This window comes from Pseudopodoces humilis, chromosome 6 (assembly GCF_049639895.1).
Source record: "Pseudopodoces humilis isolate 2021_Gansu_Grassland_sample_001 chromosome 6, ASM4963989v1, whole genome shotgun sequence".
Classification (NCBI taxonomy): Eukaryota; Metazoa; Chordata; class Aves; order Passeriformes; family Paridae; genus Pseudopodoces; species Pseudopodoces humilis.
The window spans coordinates 8,668,133-8,694,974 of NC_142205.1; the positions used below are offsets into that span (position 1 = coordinate 8,668,133).

The 26,842-nt window shown below is 37.9% G+C and overlaps 1 protein-coding gene across 4 annotated transcripts in view; it reads right to left on the reverse strand.

Annotated features, from left to right (window-relative positions):
- The window catches only part of ZFYVE28 (zinc finger FYVE-type containing 28), a 145,950-nt gene that overhangs the window by 79,426 nt on the left and 39,682 nt on the right, over window positions 1-26,842 (reverse strand). For all 4 annotated transcript variants that reach the window (XM_088056862.1, XM_088056861.1, XM_014263206.2 and 1 more), the window contains exon 2: window positions 1,242-1,382. In XM_088056862.1, the coding sequence (XP_087912988.1) occupies window positions 1,242-1,382 (141 nt within the window). The remainder of the gene's footprint in view (window positions 1-1,241; window positions 1,383-26,842) is intronic.

A 26,842-nucleotide genomic window follows, 5' to 3' on the forward strand; every position in this document is an offset into this window, starting at 1 on the left:
AGATATTAAGAGTCACAAGGTACTGAATCACTATAGAACAAGCCAAGCAAACTGACCAAGGAGCAATCAGAGTCTGCATTTCCTGTGCTCCTACAGGTGAAACATTCAGAGAAGCTACTTTTTGAATAGAACAGCTCTTCAGGTCTGCCTATACTACAGGAAACATATCAGAAAACCTGTGTGCCTGCAGGGAAACAGGGAATAAATTGTCACTGCCATAGATAAAACAACCAAGGAGACTTGTCTTGTACAATGACATTGTTAATCTACCCTTAATATCAGAAAACCTTTCCCACCAGTCTGGACAGAATTTGACTAGAAAGCCTGTGGAACATCCACTACTGGAGGTTTTGGAAAAGTCAGATAAATATTTGTCAAGTATGGTTTAGGTACAGCTGATCCGCCACACAGCAGACTCGAAGTCTTCCTCTGAAGATAACTTTCACATCTATTTTTTTTTCACTCCAAGTCACTGCATTTTTAATTTGTTAATAAACTCACAGCTTCCACTTTGGTAATCCCTTAAACTCACATTTTTCTCTAGGAACAATACAGTAGGAAATTGTGAAGACATTCACAGTCAACAGAAGTATTAAAATTGTTTCTGACAGAACAATACATTCAAAGTCTACTTTCTTTGTAAGCACTCTTGAAAAAGCTGGATTTGTAAAATTTAGTTTTCTTGCAAGCAAACAGAGCACCTAGCTCTTTTTCAATCAACTTTTTTTCAATATCAATAATTTCTCAATATCAAAGCACTAACGCAAATACAATGGGTACAACAAAAGCAGTTTCTTTCTACCTCTAAAAATTTTAATTAACTAAACACCACATAACCTTCTGAACGTAGTTCAATTACTAGTGAAAAACTATGAGATTCATGAGGGCTGAAAGCTGATCAGCTACAAATGACATGTATATTTTTTGCTGCTTGAAATTTTGAAACATTTTGCATGTCCTGTAAGCTCTGTATGCTCATTTTATATAAAGTAAACAAAGTTTATTATGTGTATTCTTATTCAGGGAAAGCACCAATACTCTTAAATGAGATGCAGGAAATTTAACTTACGGATAGTATTTTCAAGAATATACCCTTTGAAGTCAGGAAAAGCATGTATCTAACAAAGGTTAACTTTTAAAAGCTCTGACAATAAAAACTAACTAATACAAAAACTATTAATGGGATACATTAAATGTACATAAAAATCTCAGTGAAATCAGGAAGTTGCCACTTTGATTACCTGACATGAGCGAAACTGGTTGACCAGCAGTGTACATCTCTGTGGGTCTTTTCTTCCATCCAAACTGTCCAGTTCAGCTGCTACTTGATTTAGTTCCTCATCAGCATAGTAGAACTGAGCAAGGAGCTGTGGGTCTGTTCTCTGTATTGGAGACATGGACAATATTACATTACTTTTGTAAAAAAACCTCCAAACCCCAAAAACTAAAACAACTTCAGCTAGTTGTATTTACCACAATTTTTTTTTAACATATAAGCAGTATGGCAGCACGGAAAATAATGATACTGAGATTATTTACACACACTTTAAAAATTTTTCTACTTTGAAGAGGAAAAAAAACCCTCTCAAAAAACATCTCGCATAATAAATCTGAATCATTACTCAGCTGCCATTATTTCCAAAACCACCCTGGCATTCTCACTTCTTGTAGCATAATTATCTGGAGGAGCAAACAACTGAATCAGAAGGTTTGTTTATTAAACAGAAGCAGACTTCAGCTCTAGGCAGAACAAGACAAAGTTGCTTTCCAAGTTAAAACAAACAAACAATACCCCCAAACCTACCAAACAATGGAATAATCTATCAAGCACCATGGTAACCTTTGCACCATGGTCAGAATCCTCCCTTTGAACATCACAAGAACGCAGGTAATGAATCTCCCAGGGCCAAACAGATGCAAACATTTTACAACACTAATAATAATAATAATAATAATAATATCACTAAAACAAGGCATTACAGGGAGAAAACTATGTCACAAAGTCTTTCAGGTGGCAAAGAACAGATTCATCACTATGGACTTTTGGCCACATTAAAACAAAGCAGCATCTATAATAAAAAGACCAAATGAATCATGAAATACCTCCTCAAAAACGTTGGGAAATATTAACAGTAAAAGTTTACATCATAAAAAGATTTTTCAAAACATTAACAGCTAGGAATTCTGGTTTCAACACCTTAAGTGTAAGCTGTCAACAATCTACACTCTTAAATAATGCCTTCACTGTACTGATATAAAGGTGCCCAGGGAGAAGGATAAAGCTTGTGATATACGGTCAGGGAAACAAACATAATTCAAAATTAATAATAAGAGGGAGAGCACATAATTGAACTACTCAATTTTATGTTGTTTAGTTCTAAATTTCTGTATTTATAGTAAAGCTTTTAGTAAAGCATTTCTTTAAGCATTCCCTACCTGGTGATTTTTATTATTTCTGTTCTTATGTTTTCCTTTAGCATTTATTCACAACCATTAAAACCTTCTAGACAAAGTTAATAAACAAAGATGCTGGAGTCTGGGTACAGAATTGTGACAAAGCATGACTGCTGATTTTTAAGCATCTAAATTGCATTGCAGAAGCAAAATCAGGAAATTTATTAAGAACGATCTCAAGCAAAACAAGTATGCCTGAGACACTTAGCTCCCACGTGGCTGTTTTTCAACTGGAAGAACAAAAGTTTTAATTGAGTTCTCTCAACTGTATTATGTTTGGTGTGGATTAGTAGTGTGATCTTTGATTAATTGTGTCAATCATATGTGGTCCCTGGCAAGCTGAAACTGCATGAAACTTTAAATCTCTTCACAGGGGGCCACTTAAAGCAAATAAAACACAAGTTTACAAATTCAATTTACTGCACTAGGTAACAGAAAATTAGGGACAGTGCCATGTTCAATACCAATTTTTATTTTCAGTTTATGCAGAATGTGGTTCAAATAATTTAATCCAAATCACTTACTATTCTTTGGCAGAACACAAATTAGCAATTCCCATCCTTAGGTACTAAAATTAATAGAAAGACTTAATTTGAAAACATCTCATGGAAAGCCTACCATGTATCCTGGTAGTTTGTTTTGGGAAAACATCCCATTAAACAACAAATTAACAAATTAAAAAACATTCTTGTTTTGATTTGCTGGACTTGAGAAATACTGCTCATTTTGCCTTATTCCACTACAGCATCAAGGACCTCAATTAGTTCTATTTGCCTATTTCTTTATTCATTGACTGCAGTAACCCCTTTAACCATATCACCACTGTAGGATGCACATATGGATTTGGGATTTCTGGGGACAATTTTTCTTTGGTTGCACAGGAAGTTCTTTTTACGTGGCCATAGTGCTGTTATCATCCCAACACCCTCTTGAGTATGAGCTCTCCAGGCAGGAGTCTCATTCCACAACTACACCTTGCATTCCTTCTGCCTATTCCTGCTATATACAAACTCTCATTCCAGCCAGTAGCAAGACAGGAACAAGCACACCACAAATTAAAGAAAAAAAAAACCAACTCCAACCAAACAAAGTAATACACATTCAGCCACAATATATAATACACCATTCTTTTATTTCATGAAAGATCACTCACTGAATATTGATTTTAATGATTTTTACTTTTTTTTTAAGTTCCACTCAACAGGTCCGATACCAAAATCAGAAGATTCCTGCTTGTCATCCACAAAGTATAAAACTGTCAGTATAAAACATACGAACGTATTAACTATTGAATTGGTTACATTCTGGCTTTACCCATCAAGTCTAACCAATGAACAGTGACCAGGATTAGGTTAGTCCAGTTTATTGTATAATGAATTCTGATCTGATTTTTCAAACAGAATTTAAATGGATTATAAGAGAATGTTAAAAACAAATTAAGAGACCTGTTAGCTACAGGTTATTAGATAAATAACAGGTCTGTTCAATTATTTATTGCACATTATCAGAGGAAAAGATGCTATTCTAACATCTTTTAAACAAGCTGGTAGACCAAGAGCAGAAACTGTCCCTAAAAAATAGTGACAACAAACAGACGAAAAATTCTAGCACAGACTTCCCAACATGGGACAGAGACCAAAAAATAAACTACAAAAAAGAAGCCAGGGTGCCAACAGACCAATCTCAAACCACACAGTAATTCTGGAAGCTAAGAATAACTTTGAAAACCACATTTACAGATACAAGGGCGGTTCTTAGAGACACATCCTCTTTTTGAAAGAAAATTGCAAGCACTTTTTGCATTATTTTTGACAGCAGCTTTCAAGTATCAACACCACCTCTTTTTGAATAACATAAAACACGTGTCATCTTAGAACTGACAGCAGCCCATAATTTGAACATTAAAGGGAATTTTTTCCTCCAGGTTTCCATGATCCTTTGTAGAGAAGTACAGATTTTGTTCAGGCTTTTTCTTCTACTGAAATTGCAATAAGAATGCAGCTACCACCATAACAAGAAGACATGATGATCCCAAATAAGTCAAAGAACAGACAGAAGCAAGGGAACCATGCAAATTAGCAAGATCCCAGCTAGTGATAGCACTATCGTCTGAAGCCTGCCACTGGTCCTCTGAAAATAATATCCATCGTTTCTGAACTGCTGATCTGAAGTCTTCAGAGCAACAGCTAAAACCCAACCCTGCTTAAAATAAAGTCCATGGAGTTGAAAGGCTCCAGATCTCCCACTGTTCACTGGCACTCATCCAGCACTAAGCATTTGCTTTTCTGCCACACACTCAGGAACCCTGACTTGATCCCTATGGAAAGAAACTATACAGAAAAGCAGTAATTATACGCCTTCGCTGATGGTAAATCCAGATTGCCTTTTGACATGGGAACAAAGTAAACCTAGATCCATTGGGGTAACTTTTCAAGCAGCACTTGGAAAAAGGTGCATTTTACACAAATACATGTATTTTATTACACACTGTACGAAATGCCTTCACAATCACAGGACAATTATTTGGTGACAGTTCACATGCAATACTTTTAAATGCTGCAGGGTTCGAATGAAACAACCCTTTCTTCAACAGGAACCAGCTCAACCCTTCCTCTTCTGCTACAGCTCTAACAGCTCAAGTGAAAGGTTTTAGAGAGTGTTTCACATTCACATCAGTGGAACTGTCCTGTATCTACACAGCTTCCTTTATTCCCCCTATGGTAAGGGTAAGGGAAAGGGTGGTTTGAGAAGCCTGGACAGTAAAGGAATGAATACAGTGCTATGCCTCCAACACCGATTTCTCACTCAAGTGAGAAAATTAGAACAGGATGTACCTGGAAATGGGGATTGTGCAAATGCAGGGCAGCACCTTTCTGGAGCTAATTTTCCCATTCAGGTCCATGGTGAGCACACAAAATAAAGTGGAGAAGTATGGAAGTGGGGTCAAGGAGTGGACAAGACCAATAGAGGGGCTACCCAAGACCCAAAAGTCTTTTGGGAATTCTCCATCAGAACACTGTACATTGCCCATAGTGTTGCATGACACTTGGAGAATCCCCTCCCTGGGAAAGGATCCAGGCATTTCCATGCCAGCTTGAATGTACGTACCCTGACAAACTTACTGTTTCATGGGCCTCTGCTCCCAGTGGATGATGTCTGTGACCACATGTACAGCAGAACAGTGATCAAGCTTCGTCACTGGATCCACAGGTGGTGACATCTTTCCTCTCAATTATCTAATCTTATCCTTTCCTTCTCTTTCTTTTCCTTACATATTTTATGATATTTTTATGCTTTTATAGAGGAGAAACAAAATGCCCACATACCTTCCACTGCAATTGAATTGTTTTGAAATATATCTGCCTCATAAATACACTGGTCAGTGTATTTTCACTCAGTGTATTTCACTCAGTGTCTTTTCACTCTAATTCAGCCCAAGGATTTTATTAACAGGAATCTCAGCCTGCTTCAGGGGCAAGTCTTAATAGTAGTGTGATTCTAATAAGGAGGGTCCAGTTGTTCTCAGTCTAAATCTGTTGCCTACAATATTTTCATGGAAAGGAAAGAGGCAAAGGATCAACCTCAAATTTTTCATTTCCCAAAATAACTGCTGCCATGATCAGACAGTTACAAATAGGAACAATTACTTCATAGCACAGAAATTTTTAAAAAAAGGGACTTCCCAAATGAAAGCACATTCCCTTTAGGATAAGAATTCATGAAAGCTAGAGGTTACAAACTTGCTTCTATCTGCAGCATACAGAAAGTGATGCCTCTGTACTGGAAAACAACTCCTTGTATGAGTTGCCAATGTGGTAATTTCTTGAATTGGTTGCCACTTGTGCAAAAGGCAGAATTAGGCCCTAAAAAGTTCAAATAAAGGCAGTGATGAGCCAACTCAGTATTTTCAAAACTTACAGATTATGTTGCATGTAACTACTTTTGAGCTAATTAAATTTAAACTAACAATTATTTACATTAACTAACATGATTTACATAACAATATAAGAAGGAAAAAAAAAATTGTTCAAAAGGGACAGGAATTAGGCACAATGTCCAAAGTTTACTTATCCCCCATTATGAAAATGCAATGTACTTACAGCAACAGAAACTTAGTCAATTGACAACTTTTTACACCAGTCACAGTTGCAGTAGTAAGTTTAACTGGCAGACGATGAATTCCAAAGACTAAAGGTACTTCTTCAAAAAGGGATACCAGCAAGTTGTTACATCTGCTTATTTTTCACCTCACATGTAAGCAAGTATATTCACATCCTTCCATTGAACAGACACTTGGAATTTTTCATTAATTTCCAAATGCCAATAAAATAGCAAGAAGAAACAATAATTCTCTAATATGCAGGTGAGTCAAAAATTCTGGCATTTAACTGTCAGAAGATTTAGCAGCAAAAATATTTCTTCATACTACATGAGAAAGGAACTGCTGTTTCAAATACATAGCTGTATGCGGAGGGGGGTTGTTTGGTTTTGGGTTTTTAGTTTGTCGTATTTTCCTTTTAATCTACTATCTGAAGTGCTATCTGTTAAAGAAAAAAAGGAAAAATATTCTCTCAACAGTCATATTTTGTAAAATGTCATGAAGTCTTAAACTAGTGTTACACATGCATAAAAACAAAAAGGACTCAGAGATGAAGGCAACAATTGGTAATTGGTCACGAGGATATGTAAAAAAAAAGCACAGTGAAAAAGCTACAGCCTGGTTAAAGCTTTGCCAGCTGCTCTGTGTTTATCTATAGAATATCATTACACAAGCAAGAAAGACAGGTGAACAGCTTGTTAACACAATAAAATGCTAGCAGCACCTTAAGCAAAAAGACAAACAAAACAAACAACCCCAGTGAGATAATGATTCATAGGACAACAAATATCAGGTGGATGAATTTTTCCAGTGCTCTCTACATTGGGTGTAATTCCAACCCCCCCAAAAAGGAAAATCTTATAATGGTTATGCTGAACTAGAGTACTGAACATCTGAGACTGCCATGCTGTCGTTTCCACTCATGATAGATTAAGTCGGTGTACGTAGCTTCTATTTTTGAGTGTTCATCAGACTAATCTGGAAAAGCATGTGCTCAAATCCATACTTTCTGGGGGAAGCACATAAGCATATGCTGAATACTAATTACTGAAGCTTTCGGACATCTACTTTACAGAACAGGAGTGCTCTGCAGCTGAGCCACAACCTCTACTTCTAGGAAAGAACATGGACCCTAGAAGAAGAAGGGTTTTGCTGTAGGGAAGTGATGGAGCAGCCACTTCTACCAAGTGAAGACTGGGTAACCTTCAAGGCTGCCTACTCATCCAGCCTATACAGGCTATTTTTAATTAGCAAGAAATTCATCTTTTCCCTGTTGTGTCTGTTTTGCTCATGGTGGCCACTGGTGAGTGATTTCCCTGTCTATCCTGACCCATGAGCTTTTTCATCCTATTTTCTAACCCCTGGCCAGTTGTGAACAGGCTGGGTGGGCACCCAGCAGCCAGACAAGATCAACCCACTCCTCTGAACTTTAAAACTCTTACCCCAAGCCTCCTCCAGCAACTAATATCTCAGAGTCTGACCTTAAGCTAATCAGATTTCATTCTCAACTGTTGCAATAACATCAAATTTAAAGAACAAATATTTACTTAAAAACAAATTCAGCTTGTAAGGATACATACTGAAATACACAAATCACTCTTTGAATTTTTATTTTTCTAAATGCTTTTATGAAGTTTGCTTCAGATTTGTCTAGCTTTTTATATTTAAACAGTACACTAAGCATCTCTTCAAACAAAATTGATCCTGCAGTGCTTTTAGTGATTTGTTATCTATCAAGAGGAAAACAGCCAATTTAGCTCCCTGGGCTTGTTGATCAATTGCATTCAATTCCAGATGTACAACCCTCGCCTTACACAGAGGTATCATGTGGCATTTGGAAGTGGCACCCAGCAATTTGTCCTGCAGCAATGCAAACCATCCTGCCACACCGCATCTTCACAACTTACTGCATTAGAGGACTTTCAACCCACTCCAGTTACGTTATACCATGTCTAATGGATGTGTCTAAATATTTATAATAGCTCCTAAATATTTGGGCAAACAATGACCTCTTCTTAGACATGTCTAACCTGGTAATTTCTCATGAGTTATGTTGTTATAACATTTTGCTCCTTTCAGAACCAGACTTTTATTCTAAAGAAACCCAACAAAACCAAATAAACAAAGTTCCAACAAGAGGGACACCTGACCTAGTGAGTTCAGGCCTGATGACTGTAGAAGAGTTACCCCATAGTCCTTCTCAGGTATTAACAGGCATAGCACATTCCTTAGTTTTTTCATGTTCAAAGCACATCTTTTTATTTTTCTTTGGCTCAGCAAACTTACGGTGAGTCTGAGGTGTTCCATATCGTATTTTAATAAAATCACCATCATCTGTGTAAAGCCGCTCATACATAACCTCATTTGCCTTGTAGGAGACTTTCAATAAGCTCAAGCTGAACACCTTGACAGATGTTTGGGATTTAACTACCTTGGCATCATATCAGTAGCACAATCAATCATTGCAACAAAAAGATTTCATCAAAACTTTGTTCTGAAGTGCATCTGTTCAAACCTGGTGATGAAAGAAACTGCTCGTACAGCCCTCAGCACAGAAACTTTTCCCAGCTTCTGCCTTCTGACAATAACTTCAAATGAATGTTTGCATAAGTAAATCTTTTGATCTTATTTCCAGTATTTCAGCTAAATCATACAGACAAGTAGCTTTCCAAGTGCCATCATCAGTCACACTGTGTTTCCTACTCTGTTCTCCAGGTAACAGCAAGTTTCAGTGGTTGCCTGTCCCATGTTTACCACAGCACCCGTCTGTGGAGGTTCACCCAAGGAAAACACTCCAGACAGAGTCCTTGATTCCAAGGATTTAACACCATCTCTCTTGAAGGAAGTCCTCACCTCCTTGTAGGCAGAGCCTACCTAAAGTTTTAGGGAACTTGTAGGAACTTCATTGCTTTCAGTGACTAGATACTATGATTAGTATCCTTTTTCCAAGAACACCTGAGCATGAACAGTGGCTTTGAAAACTATCAGAACATAAGCAGAAAGAAAGAGAGAGGAAAGGCACCAGACATACAGACCAACAGCAAGAATACAAAGGACTTTAAACTACGTTTAACACTTTTGAAGCAGTCCAACAACAACAAAATATATACAAGTATACAAAAAGCATGTATCTGCTGAAGACAGGAAACTGACTGGATGATAGTGCATGGCAGAAGGCTCCCATGCATCCCTGCTCCCACTCCCTGCTGAATTGAGTAGTTTTTTCCTCAATTAGGCATTCACAGGTCTTTTCAGACAGTATCTTCAAGGTCTGTCCTTGGTCTCCTGGTCACGCAGAAAATCTCTCCTGGGAGACAAATGGGTTTGCACAGCTATTCCTGTTTTCTGTGCTAGCTCAGCATACAGTTTGAGTTTGACCACTTCTCCTCATCAGCATGCATGTTAGATAAGCTCTATCAGTCTTCAGCTATTCTCCACCCCAAATTGCTCCTTTTAAATCAAGACACAGAATGAGCAAAAACTAAGCAGAAGTTAAATGTAACCATGAATGCTTTTCAGGCTTATATTCTCTTAATATGAACAGTTCTATATCCATTTATTGAGAGGAACAATAAAACAAAAAATCTAAACAAAACAAAACACAAAAAACCCCCAAGCCCTCTTGTCAACATGTATCAGTGATTCATACAAGGATTTAAAAATCACATATTGTTTCTTCTGGCAAGATCAAGTTCCTCTGACCTGGCTGATGACTGTTTAGGTACTCATAAAAAACCAACATAATTATGGCACTACCTATTCAATGAATGGACACTTCTTCCATATTCTCAGCAACAGCTTTCAGAAAAGCTATTACACATACACTCTATTGCCTATTACCCTTTATTGACCAGCAATATCACTTTCACATAACTGTTGGTTGTCCCCAAATGCATTCTGATTGGCAGGTATTTCTACAGAATGCTAAATGACAAAAGAGACAAAGGCATTAATTGCAGAACTGCTGTTATAAGAAGTGCATTACCAGTAATGCTTACTGTAATACTTACAATGCCTTGGAAACAATATGATTCAAACTAGTTTTCCTTTCCTGTATTTGTTAACAGTACTGCAAAACAACACAAGATTGGAGACACCACAAAAATGGAGCACTGTCATGTCTGAAAAACAAAGCTAGCTTAAGTAACGCAAAAATACTAGCTCATACAAGTGAAAATTCACTTCTATTTCAACGTAAACACCTACTTCAAGCCTTTATCCGCAGATAGTAGAAAACTTTATCTTTCAGCACAGCTGAATATCTTCAATACCATCTTTGCACTACACAGGCTCTACACCCCAGTGAGGCTCCAGAAATGAACACTAAGGACCATACCAAAATCACAGAAAGACTCAAGACACCTCATGTGTAATGGGGCAAAGAATTCCAGCGCTTCCAAAGCAAATGACACCTGCTGAAGTAGCTTTAGCTTGTACTTCAATCACATAACAGGTTAAATTGTTCTATCGGTTTTACTGTGAATACTGCAATTGACACAAGGTTCAGCATAAATGCAGTCTTGGATCAAAACTATTAATTTCTTTTCAGCTGCTAAACAGTGAATATTTTTTCCCTAAGCAAACTTAAGATACAGGTGTCAAAGGTTTATTGACATTTCTGAAATCCAAGTTCTTAATTATTGCAATTAATTTCAGGACAGCTCTGAAAACAGTAACAGTTGCATCCAGCCTGACTTACACAGCTTTCTAACCTATGTCACACGATCACATTACTTGCCTAAAACATGTGAATTTACTCTAAAATAGGCAAGAACAACCATAGGCAATCTCCTATTCCTCATTTTTTCTGTGTTCTAGCCTTTTTGTTTTGCGTAACAAATGCAAAGTGAAGGTCAGAACCTGGAAGTACCTTCCCACAGTGGTCTCACCTAAACCAGACAGGAAATCTCTCCAGTCCAATCAGTATTTTGTTGTTCCATTTCAAGGTTTAAAGATGACATCTCCAGATCCCTCTAGATCTGCCAGAAGCATACTGGTACAACTTCCTTCTGAAGGCAAGAGACACCAGTTCAAGCATACTGAAATGAAAATCTCTTTTTTGCCCTTTTTTGCTACCTTAGAGACAAACTGCCTTGCATTTGAATTTAGCTCCAGCTTTTTCTGTTTTACTTCCTCCAGCAGTGGTTACACCACACCTGAGCCACAGCTCTGCTTTAATTTCCAAAATCCAGTGTGCATGATACAGGCATGCCTGTAGGCTGAAAATGCCTGCAGAGCTTCAGGGACTACCAATGATGATCTAAAAAAATCTCAATGCATTATTAAACACAAACCTCCTGCTTTTAATACACATGACCCAAAGAACTGTGGGAAAATACTTAAAGGAGACCCGTATTTTACACTTCTGTTGCATCCTGCAAACACAGTCAAAGCAATTAACTGAAAAGTCTTAGAGTAAAATGTTTTTGGTTATTCCTCCAAGCAGTCTCCTCATTTAGTCAGGCAACAGTTTCCTCTTGTACTGAATATTTTACAACTTCTAACACTGTATTGCTTTTCCTTATCAAGTTATAGGTGAAACACAGCATTTCTTTTCAAAGAAAACGTAGTGAAGACTGACAGGGATTTTTCTTTTAACTGCATATATTCATACCAATATACCATAATTCAGATTTTTTTGCTATTTGTTTTCCTTGATATATTTTTTACATTATTTGTAATTATTAATGATATACATAGAAAATCATTACAAGATAGGCTAAAAGAGAGTACATCCAATTAAAGGTTTTGTTCAGCAAGATACATTAACTTCAGAGATGATATCACATCCCAAAACTTTGCTGTGAACACAAACATGATTCAAAACCATGACTAATATCTATAATCAAAGTATGTGTTGGGAAAATTTTTATTCATTTACTTTTTTGTTTATTTATTTGAGAGAAAAAAGGAAGTCAAGAATTTATCAACTGGAAATGACAGGCAAAAATATAACTTGGAATTCATGAAGGCTGGGGATATGCATGTATTTTCAAGGGCCATCGAAGATTATTTATATTCAGCAAAACACAATTATGATTTTGAAATGGACTGAAAATAGAAATGTAAATAAAGTTGGCAGTATATTTCTACTCTCCAACCAGCTACTGCTTGATTGTTTGTGTTACTACCTACACCAGCCTAAGGACCAGTCAGGACCCAGTTCTACTTGAGACAAAAAAATGGCATTACCTGGGGGGGGGGGGGGTGGTCTAATTACAGTAAGATGGTAAAAGGACAAAAGGACTGACTGATTACAACACAATGACTCATTATGAGGACATGTATTTATGTATTAATTCCACATTCAGCAAAATAATCTGCCAAAAATTTATGGCAAAAATTCCCAGGTGTTACATGAATGCAGATTGTTTCAGAATGACTAGTTTGAGAAAGGCAGCTCCACACTGAAAATCCACATATGAAATACCGTGGACACTGTTTAACGTGGCCCTGAATGCTGCAAGTGCTGCAATGAGGAAGGCAATAGAAACCCGAAGTACAAGATTAAAATAAAAGAACAACCAAAAGCACTGAGAGCCAAAATCAGTACTAGTGTTGAGAATAGAGCAAACATAGGAAACAGATAAAAAGACGGATTTATAACCTCAACACAAGCTCTCCTCTTTGAAAAGCATCTTGAAGTTCCACAGTAAACCCAGCCCTTCTTACTGGTAATTTCTAAGCATCAAATCCCAAAGCTAAATTCTAAAACTGTGACAAATGCAGGTCTCCTGACAAGAGAAATCCGAGAGTGCCAGACCTTGTCAGTGGTGCCCAGGGACAGGACGAGCAGTAATGGCCATAAAATAAAACACAACAAGTTTCACCTCACATGAGGAAGAACTTTACTTTGAGGGTGGCAGGGCACTGGGACAGGCTGCCCAGGGACGTTGTGGAGTCTCCCCCTCTTGAGAGACCAAAAATCCAGCTGAACACATTGCTATGTAACCTTCTCTAGGCGCCCCTGCCCTGCCAGGGATGTTGGACTGGATAACCTCCAGAGATCCCTTCCAACCCTAAACTATTCTGTGACTCTGTAAATGAAATAATTTGAATTATGAAAACTACATTAATAGCCCTTGTATATATGAAATTGTATTAGTAAAGGAAAACGTCAAGAAAGCTATGCAAGTTATTTTATTCCATAAAGGAAAAACTAAATTACCTGTGAAGTGAGACTTGCTAAATTACCAAAAGAGCTATTACAAACATCTTTATCTCCCATGAAATAATTTCATTATGCAAAATATGAAAAACCAGGAGACTGCTAGACCTCCTAATGATTATATATTATGTTTCTTACCACAGACTTGTTTGCACTTGTGAAGCACAGACATAGAGAACCTCTCAAACACCCCAAATTTCTGCAAAGGAGCTTAGTGAGGCTGTGGTCTGCCACCCCACACCCCACCATCAGCAGGGTGCCATTTGTTCCTCTGTTGTGGCACAAGAGTGACTTTATTCCTGCCCAGCTGGACCTGCACTCAGCCCAGTATTTCAAGTGGCCCAACAGAGCCTTATGATTCCCAAAAGAGAACAAAAGGGAGAAATTTCTCATATGTTTAATTTCTCTCTGACTAAATAGTTACATAAAAACACATACAGCACTTAGAGCAAGAGATACTGAAGGAAAAAATTTGAAAAACCCCAAAAATTAGAATTCAGAAAGTTCCTTTTCTCTTCATTCTGCTCAGGCCAGCACTGATTCAGAATTCCTCTGCACATATTGTCCTTTGCAACAGATGGGAAAACTCTCCAGCAAAGCAGCATTATACACTTCAGCAATTAATTGTAGAGGACAACATGACTCTCGCACATTTCATTTTACATGCTGAGGAATTTATTCTGACTTACAATGGATGACACTCCCGTAAGTCTTGTGCTTAGTACCTGAGCACAAACATTGCTCAGTACAGGAGACTGCAATCTGACACTGCCCTTATAACTAAACCTACTCAATCATGTCAACTTCCAAAAAAAAATCCCACTATAACAAAATAGTATCACAAAAACTTACTGTTTAACAGCAACTAGAGCAAACCACTTGAAATTACAAAGGCAAGCTTTACACTCATTGTTTGGAACAACCCAAAGTCTCTTTCACACTGCCACAACACAGATTTATATACAAAGGGAAAAACATTTTCTGGTTGCCATTGGAAAAGTTCATATAAAGCATCAAACTGACAGCTTGAACTGTTTTCTGATAATGAACTGATAGAACAGAATGCCTCTTAGAATGCTGAAATAAAAATTCTTCGCTTATTCTACTTATCTCACATACACAAAAGAGGTTTTTTTTCACCATCTACTTTTTCAGTGGCACCTTGAAAGTGGCTATAAGAAAAAATTCTGAATACATTTCAGGTGGACCTCAGTCACTACTGTTCTTTTATACACTCTGAAGACATATGAATATACATTCTTACTGAAAAATTAAATATGCCTTGAGTTTCCTAAGGGGGTAGTTTATTAATTCACATTCCACATGACTTACTGGGTCCTTTCAGAGGTTTCTAAACCCTTACCCAGCCTAAACAGAAACTCCACCTAGACTGAGGTTCTTTTCCCCATTCATAAAATCAGCACAGCTCCTTAGCTGGGAAGAGAGTCAAAAGTAGCAGTTTTTCAGACTATTTCTCAGGTTTGTCTGTCAGCTTGTGCCAAGAAAAATTGCACTTGGGCATAAGCAGCCACAGCACCCCAGAAAGAGAGAGGAAAAAAAAGCATAATGCCAAAGAGCCCAGAGGAAAACCAAAATTTGGTAGAGTCAAATCACAGCCCATTCCTCTGAGAACTGGGCATTCAGGATCTGGTCAAGTTTTAATGAGTCCTCATCTGTGCAGGAGAAAGGCCCCACATGAGACCGTGAGGAGAAAGGAAAAAGACCAAATCCTGCAAAGACAAAGCGTAGCCTGGAACCAACATATTGCGGACACTGCCTTCAGAACTTTTCAGTTCTATGCAGCAGATGGCTTAGCTACGCCAAAACACTTCTGAAGTACAAGATGTGTTCACTCATGGAAGCTCTTGTAACTTGATTTTCCCATTTGTCCTCTAAGATCAGGCTGCTGAGGCAGCCCTCTGCCAACATGTTCTTTCTCCTCAGAAAAATATTAACAGACTGAAGTGGAAAAGCTGACATCATACCTGATGATGTCTCCAAAATTACACATGGATTAGCAGTCTTGGCTTATAAAAAAACCCCAAAACAACCAACTAACCATGAAAGAAAACAATAAAAACCAAAACAAAACCAAAACCAACCACAAAAAACAACAACCAAAAAAAACACCCCCCCAAAAAAAACACCCAAACAAAACCAACAAACTCACTCAAAAAATCAGGTAAAATATAAAGAACCAAGGTTAATTTTAAGAAAAAATAGTAGTCATGTGCTAGGGGAGACAGATGTACTGGTTTAGTTGGCCACTGCCATAAGCTTGCCCTGAAATCTCTGCACCAAGAGAGAAGCCTATGAACTGAGATCAAACCAATCAAGATTAAAACACTGGTGGGACAGTGATACAGAGAGAAATGGCAGAGATAGAGAGAAGAATCTCCTCAAAACTACATCTACTACAAAAAAAAAAAAAAACTGAGGCAAAGTTTGTCAGTTCTTTTCCTAATAACTGATGGGAAAACCTTGGATTAAAGCCACATTCTGCCTGTAATACTGCTTCACTGAATATACTAAACACATTCCTAAAAATCTAATCCTTATTTGTATATTGGCAATACCTCATTCAAGACAACACCAATGTTCTTGCATCAAGCCAAAACCAGCAGTTCATGATTATTACTGTGAATTCATCAAGAAAGCAGCAATTACAACATATGTTGTTTTGATTATAAGAAAGGCAGAAGAGTGAAAAGGACACTTCCCATTCTGAGGAAAAAAAATAATCTAGTCAGTGGAATTTAATTACTTGCTCTAAGTGAAAGCAGTTTTAGTAGTAACATATTGCAGGATGCATTCATTTGAGTGAATACCCTGGTGGATTTGTTTTTCCTAATGCCATTAAATCACTGAGTCTCCTGGACATGATGGCAAAACTTAGAGTGCAGAAAATTCAGAGGACTGAGAAGAAAAGATAAATGTGAGTTCTCAGAGAAGAAAAAGTTTTCACATGTATTCAGGTTTATTCTTTTGTTTCTCCTTAAAATCACCATCTAGTAGCTTCTCATTAGAATTTACATTGCCATAAAAAGCTGTACCATTTTATTAGATAAATTTCTGATATGATAGCTGCAAAAGAATTTTTGAGAATCGGATGATGCACTAGCCCATCACAGTTCACATCTGCACCAGCATAAATTCAAATACAGCACTAGGACAGTGAGACATTTCAGAGACTCTTGACATCTGGTTTCTAAACCTACAAAAAGCTGCTATGGTTATTTTGGCTCAGTTTAGAAACAAACTACTGAACCTCTGCAGCATACTGGGGAAAAAATGTATAAAGCTGGTTTATGTGCAAGAGCCTATTATAATGTAGCATTATACATAAGGTTCCCCAGTGACTGCTTCACACAGAAAAGGTTAAATTGCTTAGAGAAACTGTTTTGCAAGATGCTAGAAAATGAACCCATCCTGTTTCTTATTGTAAGCTACTGCCATTCAGATATTGTACCACCCTACCAAGATAAATATGAACTCATTTGCATATACCCAGGTGAAATTTTGCACAGAGTAATAACAAACTACAAAGAAATTTCAAAAAAAAATGCTAATTAGCTTCCACATCCAGCATTCCAGAACACAGTAAAATAGTTCTGTCTAAGAAATAGCTGCATTCCTGTTCTTTCAGCATTCTGCAGCATATGGATGAACAGCCAGGCTGAAGGCAGACTTTGACAGATTTACTGATTTATATACAAGGGGAAAGAATTTTTGCTAGTTGCTATTGGAAAAGTTCACATAAAGCACCAAACTGACAGATTGAACTGATTCCTGATAATGAACTGATAAAACAGAATGCCTGTTACAAAGTTGAAATGAAACTTCTTAACTCTCTGTTTATTCTATGTATTTCACATACACAAAACTGGTTTTTTTAAACATCTCCTTTTTCAGCACTACCTTGAAAGAGTGGCTATAAACACAATTCTGAACACATTTCAGGTGGACATGAGAACAAAGTTTTAATACCAAAAAAAGTGGGCAGTCACAGGTTTTACGCCACTGCTCATAACTCTTATCTTCCATCTTCTGGCTATTGGCAAAATAACTAATTTCATTCCAGCTTGGCAATAACCTAAGTAATTAAGAGTTTTCAAAAAACTGCTGTGTCCTTTTCTACAGTTTAATAACCAACCTTGATATAATATTTATATCACTGTAGGCTTCATCATGATCTGGCTATGCTACAGTGCTCACAAATAATTCTGAGAAACCATCTCCAGCTTCAAGACTTCACAGCAAGTGTTAAAGAAAAGAGAAGGCAAGAATCAGACTGGCAAGAAGCAGACAGGCCAGCAGCTCCACACTGCTCTTCCTCCCCTTGACCTTCTGCAACACTGCGTGAATTCCTTGTCTACTTGTTCAGGTGTTCAGTTGTGCTGTTGCTCACCTCTTTTAGAGAAATACCTTTATTTGTATATGACATGTATACGTAAAGTCTAAGAACACATTATCAGATCTAGTACGACATTTTGCTTCCAGAAGCTGCCTTCTTCTTGTAGGTACAGCCTTCACACCAATTTGTTGCAGAGGAACAATTACTTAGATTTGACTTCTCTGTCAAGTGACTACAGACATGTTACTATTTGAATATTCAACAATGGAGAACAAGCCAGAAGAGACAACCTAGAGTTGTCACCTCTGCTTTTACCCGAACTTCTCTAGCAAACAAAAAATATAACATTGTATTCCAGCAGCCTTTAGCACATGCTTGGTATCAGATTCATAAGGTTCAATGATGATACACAACTTACAGAACACAGAAAGACAGCTCAAGCTCCTCCCCATTTTCTTTAATCAGACAGCAGCTAGCATTTTGCCAATTCATAAAGCAGTGCTACCCTTTGACAAGGTAACCCACTTAGCTGATCAAGGGAAGTGGGGTGACATAACCATTTTGGATTTCAGTAAAGCTTTCAGTGCCATCTCTCAGTATCCTTCTGGATAAAATGTCCAACATACAGCTGGATAAAAACATCATGTGATGGACATCTTCATTAATCACCTGGATGCAGGACAGGAAGGGACCTTGAGCAAGGTCACAGATGATACAACACTGGAAGGAGCTGTTGACTCCCTTGAGGGCAGAGAGGTCCTGCAGAGAGACCTGCACAAAAGAAAGGGCTGGGAAATCACCAGCCATGTGAATTTCAACAAGGACAAGTGCTGGATTCTGCACCTGGGGTGGGGCAGCCATGGATGTACAGACAGGCTGGGGAATGAGGGGCTGGAGAGCAGGGCCATGGAAAGGGACACCTGGGTGTGTCCTGGTTGATGGAAAGTTGGGTCTGAGCCAGCAGTGCCCTGGCAGCCAGGAGGGACATCCCTGTCCTGGGGGTACCAGGCACAGCATTGCCAGGTGGGCAAGGGAGGAATTGTCCCTCTCTGTGCTGGGCTGGGGCAGCCTCACCTCGAGTCCTGTGTCCTTAATACTTGGCTCTCTCCAGCAAATAATGAAGGAAATTAACAAAACTAAGTGTTCTAGTAAAACAGTCTTTATTGGCATCCTCTGCTAAAAGGATACTGAAAGATGCTGCTGCATATTGTTTATATCAGAGGCAATGTAAATAAAATATTTTTAAATACACACAGACGCTTAAGACAGGTTTTTATTTGCAGACTAGAAATTGAATAAAAAACCAAAGAAATCAAGACAAATTACTGTCTACAAAGTAAAGAACCCATTAAGTCTTTTTTTACCTATATACAAGAAAAACGCCACTATTCAAAGGAACATCACACATCAACTCTGAGATAAACCAAAGGCAAACATCATGTTTAAGCAGGGCGAAGTCTAACGAGTGACTTCACAGAGAAATTACGCCCTTTTTGCCCAGCATCCTGGGAGGCCTCAGAGTGGTCAGAGGTGCACTGCTACCCCATAGAAAGACCCAGGCAAGGCCTGCATGAACCAGCAGAAAGCACCACTGCCAGCCCAATACCGTGGTCATTTCACCCCTGGAGCTGAGTAGCACTTACACAATTCAGGGACAATCATACCAAGTGTTTTGCAGTAGCATTTGTTACACGCTTGAAAGCACAAAAGAAAAATCATGACTCAGGAAAATGAGGTAAGAAGCAGGCTTTCACAGTTAATGTGTGGTAATTCAATGCACAATAATCTCAGCTCATGATCACATATTTGAATTAAAATGAACCTTCAAGACAACAAATGTTCTAAGAAATTTGCATTTTTAGCAAAGAAACCAATGGAACTCAGAATTGCCACTAAATTGCAGAACTGGAAAATCCCATTTTCCTCACTGTAGGTTAAAACCGAAAAAATGTGGATTTATTCTGAGGAATGTGACTATACAATAGGAATTAAGAAAGAGAAAATATCTTGGAAAAAACTGTGAGAGAAGTCATCATACACATTGGAAAAAAAAGTTTCAAGGCAAAAAAGCAGCCAAAATCCAAACCTGAAAATGGGAAGTTATAAACTTATTTTCAGATTCATGTAAAAGTGTCGCTATCCAGCCAAAGTGGAAGCATAGAACCAAATAAATTCACAATTTGTCTTCACAATGTTACATACAACTTTCCTCATTATTTACTCAAAGTAAAGAAGAAATCTGTATGCCAACAATGTAAGTACTTGAATTAATTCAAGTTTCACAAGTAACTTTTTTCCTCTTTGTAAAAAAAAAAACAAAAAACAACGAACCAAACAATCCAGGATACCTAAGAAACCATGGAACCTCATTTTTTTGATGTTCTGCAGCATTGCCATGCCTTTCTCCTTCCTTGAATTTTTCACCAGAGTCAATTTCACAGATGTTCACAGATACACAACATTGCTGATGCAGCATGATGATTAGAGAAAACACAACCAACAGAACAAGTAAGATATCCAAACAAGGAAACTTCTTATTTGTGTTGGTTTTCTTTGTTTATACAGAGGTGTTCACAAACCTCAAAGGAAAAGCAGATCCTTTAAATCAAGAGTATTTCACAGGAAGCTTTTGTATTCCTTACTCTTTTCATAAAAGCTCGGTTACAAACATCCGTGTTTGACAGTTCTCAGCTTTATTACACAAAACCTCCCCTTTGCTGCAACCATGTCTCCAAGAAACTTAGTCTAATGATTTCTCATTGAAATAAAACTGTTCCTCCACCAAGGGTTACCTAGTTTTGGGGGAAAAAAACACATCATAAAAAGAGTGCAAAGGTTTCCCTATCAAGTTCTCTGCTTTTTACAAGTAAATCATTAAGTGGCCATGTTGGGCAGGTAGGAGCAAAATCTAGTAACAGCAGCTACAGTTTTAGGCAGCTGATGTGATACAGATTGTAACCTGCTAGGCTGGTGACATTTCGGTAAAGAACCATGATATAAAGAAGCAGTAAGCTGAAAACCACATTTTTAAAATAAGACAAGGGGAAAAAAAAGCAAACAGAAATGAAGAGGTGCCCAAAGAAATAGCAGAACTTGCATCCTCTTAACTCTTGTAGCTAAGATTTGTAGTATCATTCAATTAGTTTGTTTTCTCTTACTGTGTTTCTTTTAGATTTCTAACTTCTATTCAAGTGATTAAACACTGCAGCTCTTTAAAAGCCATTTTACAAACTTTCTCATTACTCAGAGGCTGTACAAAATAGTATTAGAAAAAAAAAAGATTAAAAAGCAGGATGAGCCAACAAATGGATTAATTAAGGAATGGACATCTCTGATTTTAATCCTATTTTAACTTTCATGGCTGGTGAACGAAGAGAAAACTATCAGCTTTGGGCCTGGCAACTGCTGTATCAATGTCTACTGCCAGCATCAGCACTGAATCCCTCTGTGACTGTGGAACAGTTCAAGGACTTTAACAATATGATTACAGCCTTTAATTTTCACCTGCAACTGTATGATTAATTTAATAAAACTGTGGTCTACACTGTGACTCACATTCTCGTGTCATCATGAACATCTGGCGTACTAGACACACAACATGCCCATCTCGTATGTGGAAAATTAAGGTAACATTTCACTCTCCCAGCACTCCCTTATTGGGGAAAGCATTGCAATACAGAAGAACATTTCGAGAATAAAGCTGTAAGTGTTTATAAAGCATTTGGAGATTCTTGGATAAAAGGTATTATAATTACAAATTAAATTACTCTAAACTGGTGGGAGGCTTTTTGCACCTTTCCCTAACAGGGCTCACGCCCCCGCACACAGCACCACTGCTACAATGCTCCTGCAGACAGAATTTAAGCTAATTTCAAAATTCAACTCTGCCTCAAGTTACAAATCTGAAACTCTTGCAGCTAAGGAAATTCAGCTCTTTCATGAAACTAAGACTGAGACACACTAAATCTGAAGCTTTCAGTCTCACTTAGATGAGAAATCAATGTGGTAACCCTTCAGTGAGCTTAAAATGTATTGCTACTATAACTTTTTTATAATTTCAAACAATAAATACCTACAGAAAAAATATAATGAAAAAGCAGTAAGAAAAGTTACTGAGACATTCAAATAAAATGTTCACAAGATTTTTCTTATCTGGCACTTTTATTACTTGTGAGTCAAGTTTAAAAAGCTCAGAAAGCTTAGCTGAAATAATTTTTCATGTATACAGCAATCATTTCATACAACAGAAAAGCTGTATTTCACATTTTAAAGCCCACTACATCTGAAACCCTACGCACATGTTGTAATGGTCCCTACACTGAAAGTAAAAGGGTTTTAAAGTGGCACTGACATCAACAATTTATTGCACAGCTACCCATATGTATATTATGTTTTTTCCTAAAAAGACACAACTCTAAAATGAGACTCCTGGCATTACTGAACACAGGGAGGACAGCAATAACCATAAAAACAGGAGTTACACACATTCAGCTGTTGCATAATTGGAAGCATCAAAAGTTATTCCTTATTTGCTTTTACCATCAAAAGAAGTGTCTGGAAAAAAAACTTCAGAATCAGTTCACTGAAGACCTCACAGGCAACTGAAAGTGAATGGGGAAGTTGGCCCATGCTTTAATAAGAATTAGAGTGGTTTGGGTTGCAAGAGAGCTTTATAGGTCATCTAGCCCAATCCCTTTGCAATGAGGGAGAATTTCTTCAAGTAGATCAGATTGCTCAGACCCTATCCAACCTGGCCTACAACATCTCCAGGGATGGGGGCATCCACAACTTCCCTGGATAATTTGCTCTGCTGTTCCACAGTATCTATTCCTTATATATGATCTAAACCAAAGCTCTTTTAGCTTAGGGCCATTACCCCTTGTCCTACCACAACAGGCCATGTTAAAAAGTCTGTCCCTGTCATTCTTTAGGCCTCCCTTCCGCACTGAAAAGCTGCAATGAGGTGTCTCTGGAGCCTTCTCTTGTGCAGGCTGAACATCTCTCTCAGCCTGTCACCACATCAAAGAATGCTCCAGCCCTCTGAGCAGCTTTGTGGCCTCCTCTGGACTCTCTCCAACAGGTTCCTGTCCACCCTGTGTTGGGGTCCCTGAGCTGCCTGTGGCACTCCAGGCCCCTCTCACACTCACAAGGGCAGAGCAGAACCCCAAGTCCAAGCAAGGACTTGCAAACATCATGATACCCAGGAAGTAATGGCTACAGATGTCACACATTCAGGTAATGCCATTGGATACCTGGTTATGAAGCATCCTTCAACAGTGGCGAGTGTTCATAAATGCATGTTTGACAAGGGCAATCTAGAGGCCAAAAATCAGAAAATCCACCCAAGACGGAAGATAATGATTTACATCAGTCAGCCTGTAAGACTTCACCACATAAAACTCTGGCAGCTCTAACAAGACTATTTTTCCCCTCCTATAGAACATTCAAAACTTGCAGAACAACTTTCAGCTTTTACACAGCCAAGTTTTGGGCAGACAGTCTCCCTTCTTTATTTTTCAGTTAGGCAAAATAGGAGAACTGCCTGTCTTTATAATCTCTATTGACAAGAGAAACCTACCCTGAAAAAAGCTAAAGCATCCCAACAGCCTTCTAAATGTTGCATACAACAGGGAAAGTAAGCTGCTGTGCTGAATACAGAACTAAAAAAAACCAACCAAACCCATATATGTCTTTTACAATTATATAACATTACATTCTGTCTCTAAAAAAAACCCCAATACCACAGAAAATAAACAAACTAACAAAAAACCACTTCACATAAAAACCTGGCAGATTTTACAAATATCTCCCTCCCTTTGCCATCTAAATACGAAAGACAAGTAGTAAAAAACAGCAATTGTTTCAAAACATGTATAATTTTGAACATATTAACTCTTGACGGAATCACAAAACAAGCTGGGTTGGAAGGGATCTTCAGAGGACATCTGGTCCAACCCCCCCTGCCGTGGGCAGAGGCATCTTTCACTGGATCTGGTTGCTCAATAGATTTCCCTATTTTAAGCATTAAATTCTCTCCTAGCCTTGACTGGGTCTCTCATGCTTTTTCAGAGCGTATTATTGCTGCCAGTGGTTGCATAAGAGAATTACTGAGATTTTCAGAAATGCTAGCAGAAGTATAAAACATAACCTTGGGAGCAAAATAGAAATTATTATCTGCAACTATTCTCAGATACATTATTTTTCACAAGCAATAACCTGGAAATATTTTCAATTTTAACACCCACCCTCTAAAGCGAAACTCCATTTAAAAAAATGTATTATGGATTTGTACAACTTCAAATATTTTTAAATATACAACTCATTTCCTACAACATCTGGCAGATAAAAGCCAGGCAAGCAATATAAAGAGCCTGGTACATTTGTAAAGTTCCTTCTACCTTCTGCTTAAAACAAAAAAAAAAAATAAAAAATAGGAAAGATCAGTTAGGCTCCAAACACAGAGTTCTGCTGCGAGTGTAAGGCAGGCCCTCTAGCAGCGAGATTATGTGATTATTTCTGGATGCCGCAGTCATGTGGCTGCACAGCAAAGCTTTTGTCGGAAACATGACACAATCCCATCACAAACTGCTGGCAGCAACTCGCCCGACTGCATTTCCCTAAAACACACCCACAGCCACAGGAAAGAAATAACAGCTTTTCAGTTCTACGGCCTCAACTAATCAGGGAGGTTTTATTCCCTGTTGCAGCAAATCTAGAGGCTCCTCTCTCATTTTTCATTGGGCATCACTTCATGATTATCTACCCCAAAAGGCATCTACCTGGATACTGCATTTATTCAGTGTTAGTCCTTCTGCCAGACAGGTATGTTTTCCAAACACTGTCATATAGTTTCGCACTGTACTTTACGGAAGTACTTTACAGACTTGCTAAAAATATTGCACTGGATTACATCTCAAAGACCAACTCATTGTTTAGCTTTATTTAACTAGATCTGCCTCTCAAGCTATCTTCAACTCAGAATGTTTCCACATTTAAGTGCAACAGTTAAAGCATATACAAAGCCTCTAGGTAGGACAAGCTCTATAAAAACAGAGTACAAAATTAAGCATGTTAGATGTTAAGTAACAAACTATTTTTATAATAGAACAGAATGGAAATTGACATATTTACCTCCTATCACATGACTCATCACTAGTTTGCTTTTACCTATAAATATGACATACCCACTGCCAGGTACACGGAGTACAGGAAAACACAATGTAATTACCTAGCTTCAGGATAATAGGCATTTGACCATTAAAAAAAAAAAATAAAGTCTTGTAATTCAATACTTGCATGAGGTATTTTTGCAGCAGTTAAGCTCTCTTTCTAAAAGCTCATACGAGTAATACTCAGCATTCAAAACAAAATCCTGTCTAACAAAAATTGGTAAAATGCTATTTAACATAAAACCTCGTATTAAAAGTAACAAACATACAGCCACCATAGAAGTACTCCAGAATACGTGGGAAAGAAACTCCTATTCCCAAGTTCAAGTCAACTCATTTAGCCACCTCAAGAGTGAGTTTTGCTGTGTCTGTGAACACAGCTCACTCATTTACTGAGGAACTTCTGGCAATCCAAGGGCTCAACCACAGACACGACAGCCCGACTACAAGAAGTAGGCTGTACAGTTCTGGCTGTACACCCACCGGTGGGGCTCTAGGCTGGAAGTGGAGTTGGGAGGGATTTACAAACTATAATTCTAACACAACTTGTATTTCAGCCTTTGCCAATTCCTGCAATAAAAGTTTGTCATATTGGCAAGATATGTTCTTTGCAGTGTTTTTGTGAGCCAAATTGAAGGCCATACACTGCACCAGCTCAACTCTTGCCATGAAAAACTCCCCAGACTTTTTACAAGTCTTTTTTTCTGATATTTGTTAAAACCACAAGGTGTGTGATTTCATCCCATCGCAGACAACATCCTCAGGACATCAAGACTTTGCTGGTGTACCTGGCTGAACTCAGTGCTTATCTGCATGCAGAAGCTCAGAATAGCACAGGGGGTGAGGCAGAGTTTAATGCACATTCCACTACGGCTGAACACAGGAGGAGAAATTCCGTTTTCCTCCTTGGGAATACACTAAATGAGCCAAGCTGTAATATGCAATTCATTAATGACTTCAGAAGTTAGAACTTTTCAAGTTAAAAACATGCACCTAAAAGCATCTTATTATTTTGACCTGTTTACAATAAATCACAAAGTAGTAAAAATATTTTTAAAACAGACTCACGCAGTTTGGAGAAACATCTTTTTCCCAGTAAGCTGAAATAATACTTTAGAGGGGAAGAGAAAGAAACAGGTAGGATATAAACCAAGACTGCTACATTTTGAGAGAAGTGACCACATTTTTTGACATATTGTTAAATATAAAGGTTCCCTTAACATTTTTAGGATGGACTGTGTTCTTAAATCTAAAATTTTTCATATGCTTTGCAACTTATTCCCACATTATCTTATTTCTTACACCCTCTAAGATTTTTCTCCCACTATAATTACATCAGTAGACTAAAGCATCTTTATATCACTTCCTGACTTGCTGTGAGTACCTTCCTAAGGTGTCAGATAGAGTTTAGGTATTTACTGTGCATTTCAAAGGCTTTCAACTTAGAGTACAACATCCAAATGCACTGACATGACATTTTGTAAAACTCATTCTGAGCTGAAATACAAATCTGAAGATACAGTCTCTCAAAGCAGGTCACCATGGAGTCTCAGGCAGAACTCTTCGAGAGAGGGAGAACTAATGCTGACTGATAGCAT